At 43.3% G+C, this 22,532-nt stretch overlaps 2 protein-coding genes across 2 annotated transcripts in view; one reads left to right on the forward strand and one right to left on the reverse strand.

Moving 5' to 3' along the window:
- The window catches only part of LOC133374439 (uncharacterized), a 27,556-nt gene extending 25,524 nt beyond the window's left edge, over positions 1-2,032 (reverse strand). The window contains exons 1-2 of the mRNA XM_061605402.1: positions 1,865-2,032; positions 118-411 (exon numbers count right to left, since the gene is read on the reverse strand). Of these exons, the coding sequence (XP_061461386.1) occupies positions 118-249 (132 nt within the window). The 5' untranslated portion in view covers positions 250-411; positions 1,865-2,032. The remainder of the gene's footprint in view (positions 1-117; positions 412-1,864) is intronic.
- RNFT1 (ring finger protein, transmembrane 1) lies at positions 1,888-21,506 on the forward strand. The gene is made up of 9 exons (XM_061605403.1): positions 1,888-2,037; positions 5,711-6,144; positions 10,133-10,209; positions 12,648-12,748; positions 14,719-14,872; positions 16,401-16,559; positions 17,691-17,756; positions 18,776-18,877; positions 20,481-21,506. The coding sequence occupies exons 1-9, from the start codon at positions 2,012-2,014 to the stop codon at positions 20,613-20,615; spliced, it is 1,254 nt and encodes a 417-aa protein (XP_061461387.1). The 5' UTR covers positions 1,888-2,011; the 3' UTR covers positions 20,616-21,506.
- Positions 21,507-22,532: the final 1,026 nt, after the last annotated feature.

The following is a 22,532-nucleotide window of genomic DNA, read 5'->3' on the forward strand; positions in this document are numbered from 1 at the left end:
TTTTGGACATCCTAACTGGCCATATAAAAGCTAATGGGGGGGAGGGCAGGGAAGAGCAGTGGTTTGAGTGAGGGAAGGAAAATAAAAGGATGCAGGCTTTACGGTGAGGGCTTGTACCTTATGCCACGGCTTCCCAGGCAGTAATGTCTCCTGCAGGCAGGCATTGAACCAAGAGATGCTGAAAGCCTGGTCGTGGCAGAATAAACTTGCTCTTGGGCGTCCAGATACTCCTCTTGCCTTTTCCTCCATTTCACGCAATATTATGCAAAGAGGTATACAAAACCCTTCTAGGTTTTCATTCTGAAGGTCTTTCTGACCCAACACTGGGGGAAAAGCTGCAACGCGGATGAAACAGCTGAGGTACAAATTACTGCAAGCACAATCCCAAGCGCTGGATAAAGTTTTTTTATCCTGTGAACCAAAGTCGAGAGAGCAATTAACACACATGTGGAACACGCTTGCTGGATGAAGGCATAAAGATGTACATTTGAGGTTCCCTCAGACATCCCCCACAAGGATCCCCACCCCTCCCTTTTTTTTAATTGAGTTTTTCACTATATTGTTTAGTTGCGAGCATTGCCTGGGTTATTTTGTGTGTGTGTGCAAAAGTGTCTGCTTTTTAAAATCTGGGTTATTTAGTTTTGGGCGAGGTTTCCTGTTTCGGAAAGGGGGGTTCTGAATATTGACCGCTCTTCTTCTGTGAAATGGATATTTTGTGGTACCCAGGCCAGTTTCTTCAATTTCCAAATGTCCGCCTTAGGCTCAAAAAGGTTGGGGACCCCTGATGTACATTAAGGACATGGACACCAGTGCAACAAACGGGATCTATATGTATAAGCAAACTCATATGTAGCTACACTAGGAACCATCACCATAGATTGCTTCAAACGGGAAGCACATTAAACCCAACTGTTTGCCACTGATGTCCACTGGATGCGGAACAATACGTGTCCACATACCACACATTTAAAATGCATTTCTCTTCCCCCCTTGCACAGATTCCTGGGAACTGTCATTTACGCCTCACAGAACTACAATTCCCAGCACCCTTAACAAACTACAGTTTGCAGGATTCTTGCTGGAAGGAGGGAGGTGCTTTAAATGTAATCAACATAGGCTGTATCCCCCCTGCTCAGAGTAGACCAACCTAAATTAATGGGCATGATGAATTTAGATCCATTAATTTCCATGGATATATTCTTTAGTAGAACTTAATTGTATACAACCCTAAAAAAGTAATAGCAGTAGAAAAAAATGAAGTCAACAAATAATAAATCAACAGTAAAAAATAACGAGGTAAAATAACGACAACATCAGCAAAGGGACAACAAGAAAAATAAGGTAATATAATAATAATAAATTATCAGCAACAATAAAATGAGGTAAAATAATAACAATAAATCATCAGCAACAATAAAATAATTATGTAAAATAATAATAATCATCAGCAACACTAAAATAATGAGGTATAATAATACTGAAGTCAACAATAATAATAATAATTCAAGAGCAACAATAGAAAAATAATGAGGTTAAATAATAATAATAATAATAATAATAAAACAAAAGCAACAATAATGAAGTTACCAAATAATAAACCTTCAACAAGAATAAAAACAGTAACAGCATAATGGGTTGCATCCACTGCTTGTCCTACTCAGAGTAGACCCATTGAATTTAATGGGTATGGCTAACTTAAGTCCATTACTTTCAACTCTGAGTAGAACTTAGTTGGATACAACAACAACAAAATAAAATAAATACACAACTAGCGCTCATGCCTTCCCCTTCGCCGCCGCCTCCTCCTCCTCCTCACAGGCCCGACTCCTGCGGTTGCTATGGCGACCGAGCACTCCGGGCCTACCTCTCCTTCCTCCGCCAGCCACTCCTCTTCCTCCTCGAGCCCGGTAGTTGGAGCCTGCCCGGCAGCCCGCCCCCTTGTACAGCCTGTTTATGCGCTGGCGGGGATGGAGGCTGACGGGAGGCCGCGGCCCGACGAGCCGCGCTCGCCATGAAGCACCGGCCGCGTTATCAGAGGTGGGTGAGAAGGAAGAAGGCCCCTCGTCCCCGCCCCTATTAACAGCGGAGGGGAGTGGGGGCGCCACGGCCATCCCTGCCCCTTCCTGTCGAGAACAGGGAATCTCTCTGGGTTGTCTCTAGCTAAGTTCTCCTCAGAATACACCCATCGAAATTAATGGCCCTAAATTACTCCATTAACTTCAGTGGGTCTACTTTGAGTAGGACTACCATTGGATATAACCTAAATGGGCCTAATTTAGTCTGCAATCCAGTGCACACTTACCTGGGAGTAAGTCTCATTGAACCCAATGGAGCTGACTTCTGAGTAGACGTTGCATTGGATTGCTGCCTTACTCATGCCCATGAATTTTCAATGGGTCTACTTTGCATAGGGCTAACATTGGATACTACTTGCTCTCCCCCCCACATTAATATATAATCCCTTTTTTCTCCCCCCCCCTTTTTCTCTTATATTAATATATAAATATATCTCCCCGCTGATTCCTTCCCACACATGCATATGTACTTTTTCTAAAGTCTGTATCAGGGTGATCGGTTTCTCAGGCCAACCAAAATGTCACAAAAAGAATGTGCAAGCTTTAGAGTGCTTCAGAGTTGTTCATCAGACTAGCAGCTGGTAGACAGCGCAAAGCGGGTTGGAAGGGGAGAGAGGAAGAGGTCTGGAGAACTCAAAAGCTCACACTTTTTATTGATTTTATGATGTTTTAATTTGGGCTAATAAAGGTTTTGCCATAATATCATAGATTTTGGCATTTTTCTGAGGGGCCTACCTTTTTACTTTTTTTTCTTTTCCAGCTCATTTGGGCTGAAAGTGAGTTTTTAATTTCCTAACTTCTCAGAATAGGTTCTGGGGCTTAACCTTCTTTGCAAAGCCCCTTCACTCTATTTATTGGAGGGGGGACAAGGAGGTTTGGTTGTGAGCCCCCAAGGAGGACCCAGATGTTCTCTGTAGATGCTCAGAGGCACTGGAGTCGGGACTGCTTCACAGGTCCTGGCATTACAAACAGGTCCTGGAGCTGTGCTTCAGAACCATTTCGTTGTTCTTCAGTTGGTGTTGATGAGAGCAAGAGTTAGATTGCAATCCAGTACACACTTACCTGGGAGTAAGTCCCATTGAGCCCAGTGGAGCTTATTTCTGAGTAGATACCTATCGCAGCCTTAGTTTCTTTTACCCTGGCAGGGAGGAAGAGAAGGGTTGGTTTCATTTCCCCCTTTTACCATTCAGTGCTATACGTGTTTAATTAGAAGCAAATCCTGATGTATTCAATGGGGCTCCCAGCAGGACCTAAGTGCTCTCTGTTCTGGTTTCTGGGACCCATTAGATGAGCAGTGAATGATGGCAGAGACTATTAAGGCGCCTCTCTCCTCCCAACATTTCCCCCCCTTGAGGGCAGTGGTGGCTGGCGCCCACTGAGACTGGCAGGGCAAAAGGCAGTGAGACCAAGAGTAGGCGGAGGCAGAGCCAATGGCAGGAAGAGCCAGAGCCAATGGCAGGAAGAGTCAACCCTTGACTGGCTGTAAGTAGGAAGGCGGGGCTGGCTGAGAGCAGACTGAGGTTGGTGGGGCAGTGCTCCTTTTGCCCCAATGGGCCAGCTGTCGCTTGAGAAGCAAGTCCAGGGTCAAAGAACCCAGCCCTTTCCATTTGGCTTCTGTTCATTTGTTTTTTAGCATGTTACTATCCCGCCCTTCCTCCAAGGAGCTTATGATGACATACATTATTTTTTCGTTCCCCCGCCCTCACTTTATCCTCACAACAACCGGTGAGATAGGCTAGGGCTGGGCTGGCAGGTAGTCACTGGCCCAAGGTCACCCATCCAGTGATTTCTTCTTATTTTAACCCACCCTTCATCGTAAGGTTTGGGAGGGGCTACAGCGATATAAAAAGATTAAAATCATTTAAAATTATTTACAACCAAGATAATAGGGTGGTACAAAAGATGATGCTGAAAGACACCTAACTTACTTACCTGGGGTGGAGGAGGGGGTTCAGTTTGTTGATTCATTGTTCTGCCTGATTTTGAGTTTTTGAAACTTATGATTGATAAATATAAGCATTTTTTTGATTGGGGGGGAGGTTCTAAAATACATATCTCGGGTGTCAAAGGCCAAGTTAAAGAGGTGCGTCTTCAGCATACAACGAATGCTGTAGAGTGAAGGTGTCGGATGTACCTCTCTGGGGAGGGAGTTCCACAACTTAGGGGCTGCCATAGAGAATTCCCTTTCCCAGGCCACACACACCCCAGACTTCTGAAAGCGATGGAACTACCAAGACGGGACTCCCCAATCTCATCCACACTCTAACCACCAGGCCAGACTGGCTTAGCATGTCTACTTGCCGGTATAGGGACTTTTCTGTGTGAAGCAGAAAGGGCCCATTACTCTAAGAAGGATATCTAAATATTATTTAACTGGGATTTTAAGATTTTGAGCTGGTTTCCAGAATTTGCTCTCCAAATGACTAGTTATGATTCAGAGAGCCTAGCAGGACAATCCCTTGTGAGAACTCAAATTGGAGAATTACAAGGATTCTCTTGATAACAGAGGCGCCATCTGCCATTTCCTGTGTGCTGTGTGGGTTGACTTTAATAATACATATTTGCTGCTCATGTTCTGGGAGCTTTTATATTCACTGAGGGCTCTGTGTACAAGCCTACCTGAAAAAGTGTAAAAAATTAAACACCTCCATGTGGTTACTTCAACTTGCAAAACCTTCATCTGTCTCCTAAACCTTTTGAAGACTCAAATCCTCCAGTGACAGAGTCATTTAATCTGAGTTTGAGAACCACTCTTGTGTCCACAGAAGGCCAAGCTCTGGCTCGCTGGGGTCCTAAAAGAGCCCTTCATGCCCACTCTCAGCGAACAGCTGAAATAGGGACATAAGAAGCTGCTGTATACGATTCAGACCATTGGCCCATCTAGCTTAGTATTGCCTGCACTGAGTGGCAGCAGCTCTCCAGGGTTTCAGGCTGGGGTCTTGCCCAGCCCTGCCTGGAGAAACCAGGGGTTGAATCTGGGGCCTTCTGCATGCAAAACAGATGCTCTGCCACTGAGCTACGTTTGCTAAGCTGTGAAGCTGCAAGTCCTTGGATGTCACCAGTTCAAATGCATTATAGTGGCCTTCGCCAACATGAGCTGGCTGGGGCTGATGGGAGATGTAGTCCAAAACATAGGGGGGGACCAGGTTGGCAAAGGCTGTGTTACGGCATCCCTTCTCTTACTATGGGAAATGGCAAATAAAGTTGCTCAGGATGCTGCCAACCAGAGTTGGCAGTACTGAGCTAGAATGGACTGATAAACCCATTCCTATGACTGCCTTTTAGGACTGGCAAACATGGTGCCTCTGCTAAGCTCCCAAGAGTAAACATAAGAAGAGTCTGCTGGGTTAGGGCAAAGGGGGGGCATCTAGTCCAGCGTCCTGTTTTCACAGTGGCTGACCAGATGCCCCTTTGAGAAGCCTGAAACCAGGACCTGAGTGCAATCGCACTCTCCCCTCCTGCGGCTTCCAGCAGCTGGTATTCACAAGCATACTGCCTCCAACAGTATACCTCCATACTGCCTCTGTGCTGGAGGAACCTGGCGAACAGTGGAGGTAGAACATAGCCATCAGGGTTAGTAGCCACCGATAGCCTTATCCTCCTTTGAAGAATTTTCCTTCTTTGTTCCTTTTTAGGAATCATCACTGTGAAACACAGGAATTCGGTGCAGCTCGCTGCCAACCCAACGCCATGCAGGCCAACTCAAATAACCGCCACGGTGCGCCGGGAACCGGCAATGGCACCTCCACCTCCCAGTGCGCTCACACGGCAAGGCCACTGGGAGAAGGCTCTCATCAGCACGGAGGGGATGTCCTCATCCAGCTAAGCTCTGTGCTGGAGGAACCTGGCGAACATTCTGGCTCCAGGCAGCATCCGCAGCTGGGGACTCAGAGCCGTGCACACCCCCACTCTCACAGCGAAGCACGTGGGCCCCAAGATGGCAGCTCGGATTTGGAGGACCAAAGCAGCAGCTCCCTCTCAGAGCTCAGATATCTCCTCCAGTGGTTACACAAGAGCCTCCCGTACATCTTGATCCTGTCCATCAAGCTTCTCATGCAGCATATAATGGGTAGAGTACAAGACATTGTGCTACTTTGGAATCTTAACTGTATGTATTAGTGTTTAAGGTTGAAAGAGAAGTAACAGGTTGGATCTGTTTCAACTTCCAGACCAGGAGATCAGAGCAATTAAAATCTGGTGTGAAATTTAAACTAAATTTAGTAACCTGTATAAATTTAGGCAAATGGAATAGATTTACATAGCTTATTTTACTTTTAAAAAACCTAGTTTTCCTATTACCCTCAGTCACTGGAAAACTTACTTAGCCAATTTCTGGCTTCTGAGTTTTCACCAGGCATGTGCTTTCAAGCACATCTTTGCAATAATGAGGACTAGAAACTTCTTTTTAAAATCAAAGCTGAAATCTACAAGTGGCAGAATTTTGCCCTCAATATCACATTCTGTGTTTTTTCCTGTGCTCCTTTGGAACTGACACATAAATGTGGGCTCAGTTTAAGCCTATTGCTTCTTGTACTAATTATAGTAGGTGGGATGAATACTTTATTTCTGCCTCACCATCCTGACGGGGTTTGAAAACTGTCAGCTTTTCTCTTCTTATCCTATTTACAGGTTGAAATTAGGGGTGGGGAACCTCAGGCCTGGGGGCCAAGTGTGGCCTTCCTGGTCTCTGTATACTGCTCTCGGGACTCTCTCCAGGTCATCCCCCCTCTCTCTAGGCCACACCTCTCACCAGTTCTGCCCCATCCCCTCCTCAGATGCTTTTGCCTGGTTGGAATGTGTCCTTCAACTGTGACAATGCCTCTTGTTTGTCTGGAGAGATCCCATCTATTACTCCCCCTACTTTTGCTCACACATGAATGCAGCCCTCAGGTTGAAAACAGTTCCTCATCCCTGCTCTGAACAACCCAGTTCCCTTTCGGAACGTCCTCATAACCTTTGCCATCTTAGATCTTTCGTAGTATTCTGTGAATAACCTCTACTTTCTGGCATCCTTTTCGAGCTGTGGTGTACCAGAGCTGAGCACAGAACAAAAAAAGCCATTGCTTCCCAGTCTTGGAAATTAACTGAGCCCACAACGGCTCTGCTTTTTTCCTGTCAAAAAGATCCCACTCTTTTGTTGTGTTGCCTTCATCAGGTTCACTGTAAAAAAATGACAAGGGCAAAATTCAAGGACGCTAAATGCTTAAAAAGAACGGTTATTATATCAATTTGTGAGTGGTATCCACGACTGAGGATCAAATTACAGAAATACTGAACATTATGAAGAAAACTAGAGAAACATCAATAAAACCATTTGGTGAAGCTGCCTATGTGAAACCTGAAAATATATTGCCAAATTTGTTTGGGGGGGGAACGGGAGGAAATATACTTAGCGTAATGCTGTTAAATCTGAGCTTTCAACGGGCTTCACACCAGTTGGTCTGAATTGGCAATGGGGACCCTACAGCCCTCCAGATGTCAGACTACAACTCCCATTATCCCTGATCATTGGCCATGCTGGCTGGGCCTGATGGGAGTTCATGTCCAACAACATCTGAAGGATCATGGCTTCCTCATACTTGCTCTACCACTGACAACATTTATTTATTTATTCAGCGAATTTCTAAGCACAAATTTCTGATTTCAGGAGCACAGTTAATACAACAAATTAAAACCAGCGCCAGGGTAAAAACCTCTTAAGCAAAGCACACAAATTGAATGCAAATTAGAATAAAAACGTATTCAGAAAGTTTCCTTAAAAACCAGCAGACATGAGGCTCTGTGTACCTACTTGAAGTGGGAGTTCTAAAGATAAGGAGCCAACATTGAAAAAGCCTTTTTCTGGGTAATTTCCAATCTCACAGTTCTTACCGGTGATCCCAGACCCTTAACCCTTTATTAAGGGTACACAATATTTATTCATTCATTCATTTAATTTATATCCCACCCTTCCCTCCAGGAGACCAGAGCGGCACCCCCCCCCCCAAAAAAAAACATTAAAAGCACTTTAAAACACCTTACAAACAAAAGACTTTAAAACATATTAAAACAAAACATCTTTAAGAAACATCTTTGAAAACGTCTTAAAAAACAATTCCAGTACAGATGGAGACTGGGATAAGGTCTCTACTTAAAAGTGTTGTTGAAAGAGGAAGGTCTTCAATAGGCGCCAAAAAGAACACAGAGATTTAAGGGGAGGGAATTCCAATAGTGAGAGATAATATGCATGTGTATGCTTTAAAGACCATGTGCAGGCTTCCTCATTTTCAGCCAAGGACAGGGATTTCACTCAGCCCATTAATTTTAATGGATCTATTCTAAGTAGAGCTTAGAGACAGACCATTAATGTTTAACTTACCTACCGATGTTTGTCAAAAACTGAGGATCCCATAAGCTCTTGTACTTTTAGGTCCAGATGTACATAATTATAGGTCTCTTTGTGCTGTTCCCAGCATCTTCCCAGGGTTCCGTCCGTCCCCCCTTTTCTCCTTGGTGCTTTCCCTTCTCTGCTTAAATTCTGCCACTGATGCTTTCCCCCCCAGTTTATTCTTTTGTTGTCATATACCCAGGGACTCTTGGCTGACTGCAAAACCGGAATTTTGAAATCAAATCTGCATGCTTCCTTCAAGCAGAATAAATGCACCCCTTCTTTTTTCCAGCACTGGGGAAAGACTCCAACATGGCTAAAGACTCTTAAGCAACAAAAACCATTTAAAAAGTGCAAACTAGTCTTACCTCAAAAGATACTAGCCCATCAAAACGATTAGCCAGAATATCTGCTACACATTAACCTCCGCTGAACACAGTGGGAGTTTCACGGTAGAGGTGTCATCACAGAAGTGTATAAAATTATGCATGGCCTGGAGAAAATGGATAGAGAAAAGCTTTTCTCTTGCATAACTCTAGAACTCACGGACATCCAATGAAGCTGAATGTTGGAAGATTTAAGACAGAGAAAAGAAGTCACAGCGCATAGTTAAACTATGGAATTTGCTCCCACAGGAGACAGATGGCCACCATCTTGGATGGCTTTAAAAGAGAATTAGACAAATTCATAGAGGATAAGGCTATCAGTGACTACTAGCCATGATGGCAATGCCACCATAGTTGGAGGTGGCATGCTTCTGAATCCCAGCTGCTGGAAACGGCAGGAGGGGAGAGTGCTGTCATGCGCAGGCCTGCTTGCGGGCTTCCCATTGGAGCATCTTGTTGGCCACAGTAAGAATGGACTAGATGGGCCACGGGCCTGATCCAGCAGGCTTTTACGTTCTCCTTAGTAAAAAAAATTACCCTTATATACACAAATAAAAGAACCAACTCTTTCTTCCAATTGGCATAATCCTCCTGCTCTGGTCATTTAGAGGCAATTCTTATTCCCTGCAGGTAACTGCATGAGTGGCTGTTTATGGGCCTGATACAGTTGTGTATAAAATGATCTTGAGGTCAAGCTTTGAAACTGCAGCCCTAATGCTGCTGCATTGACGCACATATAAACAATGGTGTAAGTGTTGTTTGTTTGATCTAATTGTTCCAGTTGGATTTATTAGATGCAAACTCCCTCCAGCGTGGTAAATGTTTTGAGAACTTGCCAGCCGGCGCTAAATCCTTAATTGCATAATAGTGTGGGGGGCGTGGAATATCGATGTGCAGGAAATGGGAGAGACAAGACAATAAAGAGCGAGAGAACTCTACTACAATCATGTACTTCCAGTTAGTGGAAGCCTCTCAAATCTTGGGCCTGTAACAAATAACTACTGTGATGTGGTTAAACCTCTCCCTTCAGCAATGAGAACTAGAAACATGCTCTTTACTACTTAAATTTATTCATGGAGATTTTTGTATAAGGTGCAGTCATGGTTGTGCAGTACAATAGTGCCCCTGAGCATATAGCGGCTTATCAATTTTGTTTCATTGTCTAAAATAGTTGCAAGATACCTTATTAGTATTATTGCATGCAATGCCTTTTAATTTTGCTGCTTTTAAAAAAAAATCAGTTCAGTGCATTTTTTTGTTCTTTTTCTTTTTTTCTTTTGTAATTGACCCTTTTTTCCTAATAGGCATTTCTCTGGGAGTTGGGCTGCTAACAACTTATATGTATGCAAACAAAAGCATTGTAAATCAGGTTTTCCTAAGAGTAAGTATTGACCTCTCCAACGAGGTTGTAAGTATTTTTAAAGCTTAATTTCACCCAGGAGATTGATGCGTTCTTGACAGAAATGTAATGTTAATTTTGTTATAATAGGAGACAAGTGGGATAGGATTTCTTTACAAAAAAACTTTTTTTAAAAATGGTACAAGAACTGCTAAAAGACTAGAACTTAGTTGTTATCAACCCATTACATATATTTGTCCCAGTATGGTTTGATGAAGCCTGAATCTTTTTTGCATTCTAAAGATCAAACTGAGTCACCATTTGAAGTTGCAGACAGGCCTCCATTGTGCTTTTTCCTCCCCTCCCCCGTTGTTTTTTAAGTCCAGCCTGAGGAAGAGTTCTATGAAACTCTCAAACTAGCTTGCCACTTTGTGGCTGTGCTGATTTCAGTAAAGGTATTACACTACTGCTGCCATTATATACAATTATCTTCAGTCTGGCTCAACAATGTTTTGCCAATTAGCAGAGCCAGTTTTCTTAAACTACCACTTTTGGTGAATTAAGTCGTTGACCAGCAAGGTCTGCAACAAAACCTTGTAGTGTGAAATGCTCCTGTTCAGGATGCTAGCCAGCCAGCCATGCCCTTTTCTAAGACACTCCATTCCATTCCCCCTCCTGCTTTTTCCCTATTCCCTGCAATCAGCCCAGCATTCCATATCCACTGAGCATGCTCAGTTCTCTCTAAGCTGTTTTTTGGGGTGACAGCCCTCTTGGGTTTTGTTTTGTTCAGTGCTTGTGTAAATTATAGGATTCCCCTAAAGTTTCCCGATGCTTCCCATGTTGTGCCTGGATTTCCCAGTTTTGGCTGCATAGCAATCCACGCAGCCAGAGAACGGGTCTGCTATTAGTATATAGGATTTTCTCTCTTGCTCTCCTGCTATTTATATCTTACGTGACATTATTTTTTCTCCCATTATATTTTATTAGCATTGCTTTGATTGGGTTATAAGCCATACCTCTCGCAGCTTGTTCAACAGGCAACATGTACTTAATGTGCACAAATAGCCCATGACGCCGCAATAAAAGAAATAATCTTTCCATGACAGAAGGGATGGGGGCTTGGAAGGGCTTGGAAGTAAGAATCCTGATGACTGAAGCAAAACAACTGGGTTGTATCCAACTAAGTCCTACTCAGAGTAGGCCCACTGAAAGTAATGACCTAAGTTAGTCACTCCCATTAACTTCAGTGGGTCTGCTCTGAGTAGGACTAGCACTGATTACGAGCCATTGTTTGGCAAAGGTGGTTTTCCTGAAGGATTCAGTGATCCGCGAGAGAACGTCGTAAACTTCACTGGTATTTTAAATCAAGGTGGTTCTTGGGAGCCACAGACACAGTAGTTAGGATCCCAACATGGTTTGAGAAATCAGCCTCTTTATCAAGAGATTTCCTTCAGTATTTTATATATTTATTTAGATTTCATGGGGCACTTTCCCATACCACTCACTTAGCACTGAAGACAAACTGTTTTTAAGACAGGTATGGGGAACCTTTGGCCCTCCAGATGTTGTTCAACTATTGCTCCCATCTGCCCCAGCAAGCATGGCCAGTGACTGGGGATGATGGGTTGTAGTTCAGTAAACATCTGGAGGGGGCAAAGGTTCCCCACACCTGGTTTTTAAAGGGATAAATTTCTCTAATCTGGATCATAACAACCAATGTTGCTTGTAGCTGCCCCCCCCCTTTGGTTTCTATATTTGTCCTGTTCTACACCTGTTCTTGAACATTTTTTTATTTTTTGGTCTGCTTTGGTTCTTGGGAGTCACTCTCTTATTCAGAGAGTGGTTCAGGGTGGGCTGTCAGCTCTATAGTAAAGTTGAAGCTAATCAGCAGGAAGGGCTTTTTATGAATAGAGCACATAGGCTGAAGCATAGCATTACATACAAATATGTGCATTTACATATTGCATATGAAATCAATCCCCCCCCCCCGAAAAAAACAGTCGAGCGTGGAATCTCTCTATTTTCTTGCAGCCTTTCCTAACTTAGGCTGCAATCATGTCTGCGCAGAAGTAACTCCCACTGAATTCAGTGGGGCTTACTCCCAGGTAAGTGGGATTAGGATTGCAGCCTTAGATAATAAAAGTTGCAGACTAATGGTGAGGCGAAAAGCGTGGATTCCCTGTGCCGTTTGTTGGAACTCCCGCTGTCATCATCCCTGACCAATGGCCCTGCTGTCTGGGGTCTGGTTGCAGCTGGAGTCCCACAACCTCTGGAAGGCCACGGATTCTCCGTCATTGACCTGTATCTCTGTGAAAACCCACTTAAAAGTCCCCTGTTTGAGCTCAGCAGCCTATTTCAAATGGTTTGTTTTGGGAGATTAATGGCAAAAGCACAGCAGTCTAGCGTCTTGTCTATGTAACTAGAAAACGTAGCCACATTACACTACTGAATTAACCGTTTTAAAACTTTTAATCTTGCAGGAAAGGTGTTCCAGACTTCAGTGTGCTTGGTTACTGGCATTCCTAACGGGATCCTCAGTCCTCCTCTACTATACCTTCTACTCACAGTCACTCCATTTCAGGTAATTCAGGGCAGGTTAGAAGATTTCTTCTTTCCCTCAGTCCTAGGCCTTGAGATCACACAGTGGAAGTTCAGGATGAAGAAAGTATTTCTCGATGTGCAACACACTCATCCCCAAAAGATGCGGTGGTGGTGGAACCTTTTTAAAAGAGGCTTGGACAAATTCATGGGGGACGATTGGTTTATTAATTTTTATTTATTTTATTGTTTCGTTCAACAGTTTATATCCTGCTTAACACCATCGTTTCTAAGTTGTGTTTAATAAGGTTACAAAAAAGATACAGAAGAGGTAAAACTGGTTAAAGTCATAAAAGCTTACTTAAAATGCCAGTTTTAAATAGTTTTACCAGCTACGATGAACCAAATTGAGGATGTCTCTTCCTTTTATTCCTTGTTTGTGGGCTTCCTTAAAACATCTGTCTATCCCTGTTGAAAACAGGATGCTAGACAGTCAGTTCCAGGAGACCTCTTTTATACTGGATAACCTCCTTGGGTTAAACTTTTTTTAAAATTAGCCCAATCTTGACAAGCCATATTTAATACCTGCCCTGGAACCCTCTGGTGAAGGGCGGGCAATATATCTAATAATAATGATAAACAATTCATGTGAAGAATAGATACCTTGCTTGTTTTTTTGCTTGCTACTCTGAACTTCCCTAGGAAGTCCTGCAAAAGGCAATTTCTTGAGAACCTGCTAGGCTAGATGCAAGACCTCATTAAGGCTGTTAAGAGTCCAAAGGCAATAATCATATTTTTTGGGGGGGGCATTGAAGTGTGGCAGCTTCCCCAGACATATTTCAAATGAGTCTACTCTAACTGAAAGAACTATGTTTGGGGTTATTTTTGCCACTTACCCCATTCCTTGGGACCCATAAATCAGCAGACTTCACTTTTGAGTGCTTTAGGGCAGAGCAGCTGCCACTGAAAATCACAACCCTGTGTTGAATTTGCCAACCTGTAATGTCTAGTTCAGCTTATCGGAGGATTCTCTGGCTTCAACGTTGCCCATCTCCTGCTGTTACGTTGCGTGTTTCCCTTCCCCCAATAGCCAGTAACGTGAGGTGGAGAAGTACCCACCCCATGCTTTTTCTGCCACGTAATTCCTCCTTCTGAAGGCAAGAACCTGCCTTATACTGGTCCTTCTAGCTCAGTGTTGCCTACACTGACTGGCAGCTCTCCAGAATTGCAAACAGGACATTCCCAGCCCTACCCGGAAATTCTGGGGATTGAACTTGGGCCCTCCCTCACGTAAGGTGGGTGCTCTGCTGCAGAGTTACTACGGCCCTTCCTAGCACTTAACAGCAGCTCTTCCTTTACCTGACAGTATTCTTGTAAACAATGTGCCAGGGAGGTAGTAGAAGGGCCTCAAGGTTCAGAAATGAAATTGTATTTGTCAGGACCTGCCTCCTTGGTCAGTCCCAGAGACCACCTGGTGAGCACCTTACTCTCACAAGCCTGGCTGCTCAGATCATCACTGATGTATACTTTAAAGCGCCCAGTGAATTCTCCCCTTTACCCACCCTTGGCCTTTCCTTAGCCAAGGTTCCCTGCATTGTGCAACCCCTTTCTCCACTCCCTGGAGCTCCCCACTGGAGATTTCTTGGCCTCCAAACCTTCCTTACCAACTTCTGCTTCTTCTGTTCCATCCCCTCTGGGGTTAGAGCTTCCCACCAGCTTTTGCCCTCCATCCCTGCCTTCAGGCCTCTTTCTCTTGCAGCACCTCCACACTCCACCTGTTCTCTGTCTCTCTGCTTGGGAGCCTCCCCTGAAATGCAGTCAGCTGCCTTTTAAAGTCTTCAGCTGTGGGCATTCCTCAGCTCTGCCTGCATTACTTGAAAGAGGCTTCCTCCCTGCCGGTGAGCTAATCGAGCCTGTTGCTGACAGTACTTTTATGTTTTCACTTCAAGTGTGCTAATACATAACATGGCAAAAATGTCTTAAGCTCCTGGTGCTTTTTTTTTTTTAAAACAGCTTGATCCTTTTAAGTCCAACTGTGGATTTTATGAACTTCTGGGAAGTGATTTGGATTGTGGGGATTACTGACTTCATTCTGAAGTTCCTCTTCATGAGCTTCAAATGCATCATTCTCCTCTTGCCTTCTTTTATTATGTCTTTTAAGTCCAAGGTAAGAAACTTACACTTGGTTTTTTTTAAAAAAAGTTTAAATATGAATTAGAAATGCCTTGTTTCACTGCAATACACTTAAGTGCAGGTTGAGTGAGATACTACTACTACTAATAATAATAAAATTTTATTTGTTAGTCGCCTATCTGTCCGACTTAACGGACACTCTAGGCGACTTACAGGAATACATTAAAATACACTGTACAATCAAAAACAAAATCATCAATTATTCTAAACCATCAATTTATACATCATAAAACTAATCCCTCCTGAGAATCCCATAGGCCTGCCTGAATAGCCAGGTCTTTAAGGCTCGGCGAAAACCAGTCAGGAAGGAGGCATGTCGGAGATCAAAAGGGAGAGAATTCCAGAGGGTGGGGGCCACAACATACTGTATTTTGTGTAGTGGCAGAGAGGAGTTTTTAAATCTGCTAATTCCTAGAAAAGGTTTCCTTCTCATCAGAACAACATGGCTGACTTGAAAGTGTCAAAAAATATTGCCTACCCTTCCCTTACAACTTTTAAACAGTTGCTGCAAACGTGTTTGACTCTTAGTGATTCCTGTTTGCCTACAATCATCTATGCAACCAGTTTAAGAAGCTGTGGCACTTAGGATCTCTTTGTCCTTAGTGCCATCAGCACATAACCAAGCTGATTGGCTATGTGACATCATGTCTGGGATCACTCAAGAAGTGAAACTGAGCCAGCAGCAGAGGTAGGGAAAACAGTGGTTATGAACAGCCACAAAGGAAGGTAGGATTAAGAAGCTGCATCTTGGCCCTAGTTTTCATAGCAAGAGAATAAGAACACTGAAGTGAGAGGGGCTAATGTCCATCTTAATAATGAACAGCAGTTTGCATTGGCTAAAGTGGTCTCAAATTGTTGCTGGCAAGAAGTTGAGCTTTACCCTTTAAAAATAAATAAGCAGATTGTGAAATGAATATAGTAATTAGCCTTGGGAGGTACTTGACAAAGTAATGATGCCTCAACGTTAATCCTGACTTCTCATAACACTTTAAAGTACAATTCAAGAACAACACGTATTTCATCTGGCTAACAATTTGAGAGGAGCTTAATGACTGAGTAAAATCTGCTTTCCTTTCAGACGTGGGCAATTGGACAAAAATAATTAAATATTATCTTGTTAGAAGTGAATAATGAAAATCCTGCCAGATCAGCAGAGTTCTAAATTACTAGATTTGGTAAGAACTTGTAGAAAGCTTTGCCAAGCGGAGATTTCTGGTGCAATATTATGTATTGTGCTAGAGGGACTGATGCGTGAAAAGTGAACTCAGAATAGCTGCCCATGTCCATGGTTGAAAACACTTAATATTTGTAGCATTTTTTGGGGGGTGGAATATTTTTATGTTTGCATAGTTAACAACGGAGTGTAAAGTTATGTTTTGTGAAGGAGCGTGGAACATTGTCTTTGTTTTTCTAAATAGCGAACAGTTTATGGGACCTTGTGGTGCAGCACGGAGAAAAAAATAGTTATGATGATTATACCATGTGCTTTTTCTCTTCTGCAGGGTTACTGGTATATGCTGTTGGAAGAGCTCTGCCAGTGCTACCGTAAACTTGTCCCTGTGCCAATTTGGTTCCGATACTTTGTTGGCTTGAGGGAGCTGGACAGTGCCCTAGGATGGAGTCTTGGCGTCTTGATGGCCCTGCTCTATCTTATCCTAAAGGTAAAAACTGATTTCCGTCTGAACCTATTGTCCGAAAAGCAGCGTAATAACAGAAGCAGCGGAGATGTAAACATCACAGCACCGAGTTGCCCTGTGTGTGTGTGTACGCTTCATCTTTGTAGGCCTCCCTACCCTGTCCTTGGCTAACAAGGTGCCAAAACTGTTCTTTGCTTTAACCTTCAGTAGCTAAAGCCACTGTTGGGATTGGCAAGACTCTTTATTAGCTTCCTTGACAATCAATTTGGTCTGCATTAGGAACCTGACATTGCTCCATCTAATAGCGAGCTCGGGTGGTGAGTGTTGACAGAAACAGAGCCCAAATGGGGCCAGTGAGAAGCAGGAGGGAGCGCACACGCGCACCCCCCAGTGAGGACTCAGCATGGTCAAGTAGCCATTGAATGTCAAGTGTCACTTGGAAAAAATACATGAAAAATGCAATTAAAAGGGGGTGGAGTGGAGTAAGGCATGGGTGGCTGGCACCTTGAACAGGAGCACTCTTTTAGGTGAGGATATACAACACCACTTTGTGGTAGGACCCACTTGGCTGAGCTGCCAATAGTAAATCACTGAAAGAGGTGGCAGTTCTGGGACTGGCATACCTTAAGAACCCATCCAGTTTCGAAGACCCTGCTTTCTGTCACATCATCCCTAGATATATGGTGGGTAGGTCGGTATGTCTGCCTTGAATATATTGCTCTACTGTCATTTTGTAAGCTGCCCTGACTATCCTTGATAGAAAAGCAAGGTAAAAATATTTTGAAATAATCTGCAATAGAATGTGTTTAGTTTGCAGTGCTAACCCCACTCCCCTGGGAGTAAGTTACATTTAATTCAATAGGACTTACTTCTGAGTAGACACGGTTGGGATCTCAGCCATAGTATCTTGGATTTAATCATCTCTGCCTCTACTGTTGACTTTTTGCCTGCTAAGTGAGCATCCCATTTAGACTTTAGGTTTCTCCTATCTGTTCTAAGCATATGGGCCAAAAGCAATGATTTTTAATTGTTGTTACATGACACTTTTAGGTGGCTTTAAAAAGTGACTTTACCATTAAATGCCAGTCTTCAAAACTGTACAGCTGACAGGGAAGAAATTAAGCTTGGTTCATTCCTCTCATCTTCCCTTTTCAGCTTTTGAGCTTTTTTGGACATCTGAAAAACTTCAGACAGGTCTTGCGGATATTTTATACAAAACCAGTGAGTATTTGCATCCTTTAAGAACAAAAAAATAGAGAATGAACTGTAAAACTAGTTGTTTTCCCCCTGAAGATGTCAGTTTTAACAGGAATTTGCAGCTTCAGCAAATAATCTTGTTTGTTGAGAAGAGTCTGTTGCTGAAATTAAGTCAGTCTCTCTTTGAATATAAGCTGTTCTGTTTTATGGGAGTTTTGGACTGTTATTGTCTGGTAAGAACATAAGAACCACCTTGCAGCTGGTTCAGGCCAAAGGCCTTCTAGGCCAGCATGTCATCTCCTCCACAATGGCCAAATCAGATGCTCCTATGGGAAGCCCACAAGCAGGACATGAGAGCAATTGCCTGCCTCTTATTCTTCAGGAATTTGCGGTGCTCCTTAGCAAACTCTGTCAAGTTTGTACACTGGTCTTCTGATATCATGAACCCCCACACAGGGTGTATTCCTTAGCTTTGGAATACAAGCATATTACCTTGTACTAATGGAAGGGCTGGTGTCCTGAGATTCCGTTTTTTATAAATAAAATGAATTGCGTCTTTAACACACAGTGGTGAAGACCAGGCATGGCCATTCCACGCGTACCCCAATTACCAAACTGAGTTAACGTAGTACAGCCTTCCTCAACCTTTTCTTTCAAGTTTAAACAAACCACAGTTCCTTGTAACATTCGAACTTGGAACTGTGATTTCTTTGAACCAGCCTGTAGCCTTCCAGCTGTTGCTGGACTACAACTCCCGTCAGCCCGAGACAGCATAACCAGTGGGTCAGGAAGGATAGGAGTTGCAGTCCAACAAGAGCTGGATAGCTGACATAGCAAGCAATGACCCAGGAACTCTACAGGTCAAATCTCTCACCTGTCAGAAATACACCAGCTTGCCTTAGGCAAGCCATTACGTCTCCAGTCTACGGATAACAGCACTGCTGCAGGGACCACTGAAACTGTATTTATCCAGCGATTATCTTCCTGTCCAAATGGGGGAAACTCTGCCACAACCACCTTCTCTCCCTTCTGTCACTTTGCAGAACTATGGGGTCGCAGCCAGCAAGAGGCAGTGTGCAGAAGCCGGCGACATTTGCTCCATCTGCCAAGCTGAATTCCAGAAGCCCCTTCTTCTCATCTGCCAGGTAACTTGCCAGGGGTATCCCCACACCCCATTGTTGTCCAAAGGAGCTTGCTGGTTCTTTAGCAGCTGACCCCGAGTTCCTCATTGAAAAGCTCAGTAATGGCAGACACGATTCTTTGATGGCGACCTTGACATCCTCCATTACTGCTCTTTGTTTACAACCCATGGTCCCAGGAGACTGGCAGGCACATTTTAGGCTGAAAGTGTGGGCCTGTCACAAAGCCAGGAGGCTCCAGTTGGTTTTCCCACAGAATCCTTTGCAACTCCCAAGTGCACATGGGCTGAAGAATCAATGGTAGGGGCTTCTTGTAGGAAGGCTAGAAACCATTGCCCCACACCAGCAATGGGGAACCTCAGGCCTGGGCGGAGGTGAAATGTGATCCTCCAGTCCTCTCTATCTGGCTATTGGGACTCTCTCCAAGTCATGTCCCCCACTAGCCGTGCTTTGCACTCTCCTTGAGTGTTCTTGACTGGTTGGACTGTGTTCTTGAACACTGATCATGCCTTTTGCTTGTTTAGAATATGGAGGATAGGGGTGTGCGAGTGTGAGTGGAAACTAGCCTACAGTGTAAAGGTAAACCTCCCATTGGTTGCCTCTGGACTAGAGATGTGAAGGCCTGGGAAAACACCGGAAACATTCAAGGGAAAAAAACGTTTTTTCCCGAAGCTTTTTTTGTTTTTCTGAAAGATTGGGAAAAAATGTAGAAAAAATGGATTATGGAAAATTTTGTTTTAGCATGAATAAAATGTTTCATTGAATCTTGCCCCCCCCCTTTTCCCTCAGTTCTTTTTATGGGAAAAGGTGCTTTATGTCTGCTTGACACTGTGGAGGACTAGCGGAGACATAAATGATTTTCTTTGTTATTAATGTTGATGGTTTCTTATGTGTTTTTTTTTTTTCTTGCCTGCTCATAAACTGGCAAAACAAAAGAGGTTCCTTACAGTTCAGGAGCTTGTAGCTCCATTTGCTACAAAAAAAGTAATAATTTTTAAAAGTAACTGTTGGGACTGCGACCTGGGAGACCAGGGTTCGAATCCCCACACAGCCACGAAGCTCACTGGGTGACCTTGGGCCAGTCACTGCCTCTCCGCCTCAGAGGAAGGCAATGGTAAACCCCCTCTGAATACTGCTTACCATGAAAACCCTATTCATAGGGTCGCAATAAGTCGGAATGGACTTGAAAGCAGTCCATTTCCATTTCAAATTCAATTTGTGATATCTGTTTGAATAAAATGTACTTTTAATATACCAAATGTGATAGTTTTATGTCAAACCAACTCGTGCATAATTACACTTTATGTTCCTGACGTAACAAAGTGACTTTCAATCTGTAAAAAGTGCTAATATTGCATTTTTTCAATTTTTCTGAAAATTTCTGGTTTTTTTCCCATGGCTTCAAAATTTCTGGAAATTTACATCTCTCCTCTGGCCATATGCCTTCCCCTTCAAAGATTGCCCACAAGGAAATGTGGCCCTTAGGCTGAGAAATGGTTCCTCACCCCCCTACCCTACACCAATTAGGGGATTTAAAGTATGTTCTCAAACAACCCTTCAACTCCTCTGCATGCTATTCTTGTACTCAAAGCAGCCCTTCTCGTTTCAGCACATATTCTGTGAAGAATGCATAGCTCTGTGGTTCAACAGAGAGAAAACATGCCCCCTATGCAGAACGATTATCTCCAACCACATCAACAAATGGAAAGATGGGGCAACCTCTGCACAACTCCAGGTCTATTAAAGCACTGTCGGACACAAGCTTTAACAGTGTAAACTCGTTTGAGTGCCAGGCTTTACAATTGAAGGGAGGGGGATTGCTTTGTTGGGAGGATTGGGGGGGGGAGAGGAACGGAAAATGTGCTTTTAAGTGTTATGTCTAGATTCTTCACCTCTCAGCTGCTACAGCACTTGAGGCCATTCAGACACGTAGCGACTGACTGAAAGGCACCTTTCATAGCATGCTTTCCATACTGAGTTCACCTTCAGAGGCTGTTCCATGTAAAATACACTAGAGCAGTCTTTGCCAAACTTTGTTCCCTTGCTGGTGTAGAACTACAACTCCTATCATCCCTGGGCATTGGCTAAGCTGGCTGGGCTGATGGGAGTTGTAATTCATCATCATCAGTGTGCAAGAGGAAAAGCTTGAGCCGTTGGACAGTCCCGCACGTCCAGGAGCAACCGCTTCAAATTTGAGTGTTTCAGAGTTCTATACTGGCTCTGTTACTAAAGCAGCAACAAGATGAGTGTTGCGTCTGATATGCTAAAAATCCAGCTTGCATAAATATAGATTCTTTATCAGCTGCTGCCACCACCTCAGAGCGCTTGGCTCTTTAAACTAGAAGTTGCTAGTTCCTTCTCCCTTCTGCTGTTACTTCATTAAGTAGAGGTAAAGACATGTGAGAAATATGGAATGACTTTTTTGCTCCAAAGTTCCATAGGTCTGGACTGCAATTATGCACAGAGGGATGTTTTTTCTACTTTTATAATCCTGACTTTTTTAAAAGCAAGATCTTAATATTATATTTTGTCATAAGCAGCTAGATTTTATTCAAAAGGGAAAAGGTCTATTTTAATAATACTTAATCTGTAGCGTATCCTAAAGACTGGTGAGAATAAATGCAGTTTTAATCTATTGGTCTGGAACTTCTCTTACTACCTTTTCTGTATTTATACATTTTCCAACATATCAATGAAATTGCCTAAATAACCAGTAAGCTTGCTAAGAAACAACTCATTTCATGTCTGTGGTATACATGCTTATGCCTCTAGATATTGTTGGGACTCCCAACTCACATCATCCCTCGATTGTGGGGGCTGATAGGCACTGGAGTCCAACAGCCTCCAGAAGGCTACAGGCTCTCCATTCCTGCCCTGAATTAAATTAAGGTATGAAGTCTCACAATTGGCTGCCAGCAGCTTAATGCACACTTTCTGAAAAAATATGTCCTTTAACTTGGAACCAGATTGAAGTCTTCCTGACTCATTTTGAATAGTTGTGACTAACTTACGCCCCACTGAGCTGTTATTTAACTCTAGTTGGGCTTGCTCTATATAAAACAAGTGCATTTTTTAAAACTCCAAATGGAAATCTACTTTTGCTTTGAAGAGCCCACCTACCCTTGATCCACAAACTTTGTAGCTCATTGGTGTACCTACCAGGATTGCACGTTGCGATTGTCAAAGAGGGTGATGAGCAATGAATAAATAAATAAAATCACTATTCATACATTCATTCAAAGTTGCATTTAATTGCTATTTACATCCATTTGTTTTGAAATCAAGTGTATCTTATTACAGCAAATACAGAATGAAATGCAGGAAGGGTGTTTTTTACCCTCATACCATTCCTAGTAAGGCAGCTGTAGAATCTGATTCTTGACAAGACACTTACAAAGCAAACTAATGTCTAGCAAAAAACAACACTTCTTTAAAGTAATACAGACGGGGGGGAAATCACCACACCCTCTCAACCCCTATGCAGCTCTATCCCTTACCTGCCTCTCCTTCCTCGAAGGATTGAACACTATGGTGCAAACATGTTGATTTCTGAAGATACGTGCACTGCCCAAGACACGAGGTGATGAAACCTAGGTCTCCTCCTGCAGCCCTCCCAAAAGCTTAAGAAGAGGTGCTCACCCCAGACCAAGATGCACACTAA

The sequence above is a fragment of the Rhineura floridana genome, chromosome 21 (assembly GCF_030035675.1).
Source record: "Rhineura floridana isolate rRhiFlo1 chromosome 21, rRhiFlo1.hap2, whole genome shotgun sequence".
In the NCBI taxonomy this organism is placed as follows: Eukaryota; Metazoa; Chordata; class Lepidosauria; order Squamata; family Rhineuridae; genus Rhineura; species Rhineura floridana.

What these genes read in the sequence shown, in the direction of transcription:
- RNFT1 (XM_061605403.1), top strand. Translation starts at nt 2,012, where the DNA reads ATGAAGCACCGGCCGCGTTATCAGAG. An exon ending in TCTCATGCAGCATATAATGG is followed by an intron (nt 6,145 to 10,132) that starts GTAGAGTACAAG and finishes TTTTCCTAATAG; the next exon opens with GCATTTCTCTGGGAGTTGGG. An exon ending in TTATGTCTTTTAAGTCCAAG is followed by an intron (nt 14,873 to 16,400) that starts GTAAGAAACTTA and finishes TCTCTTCTGCAG; the next exon opens with GGTTACTGGTATATGCTGTT.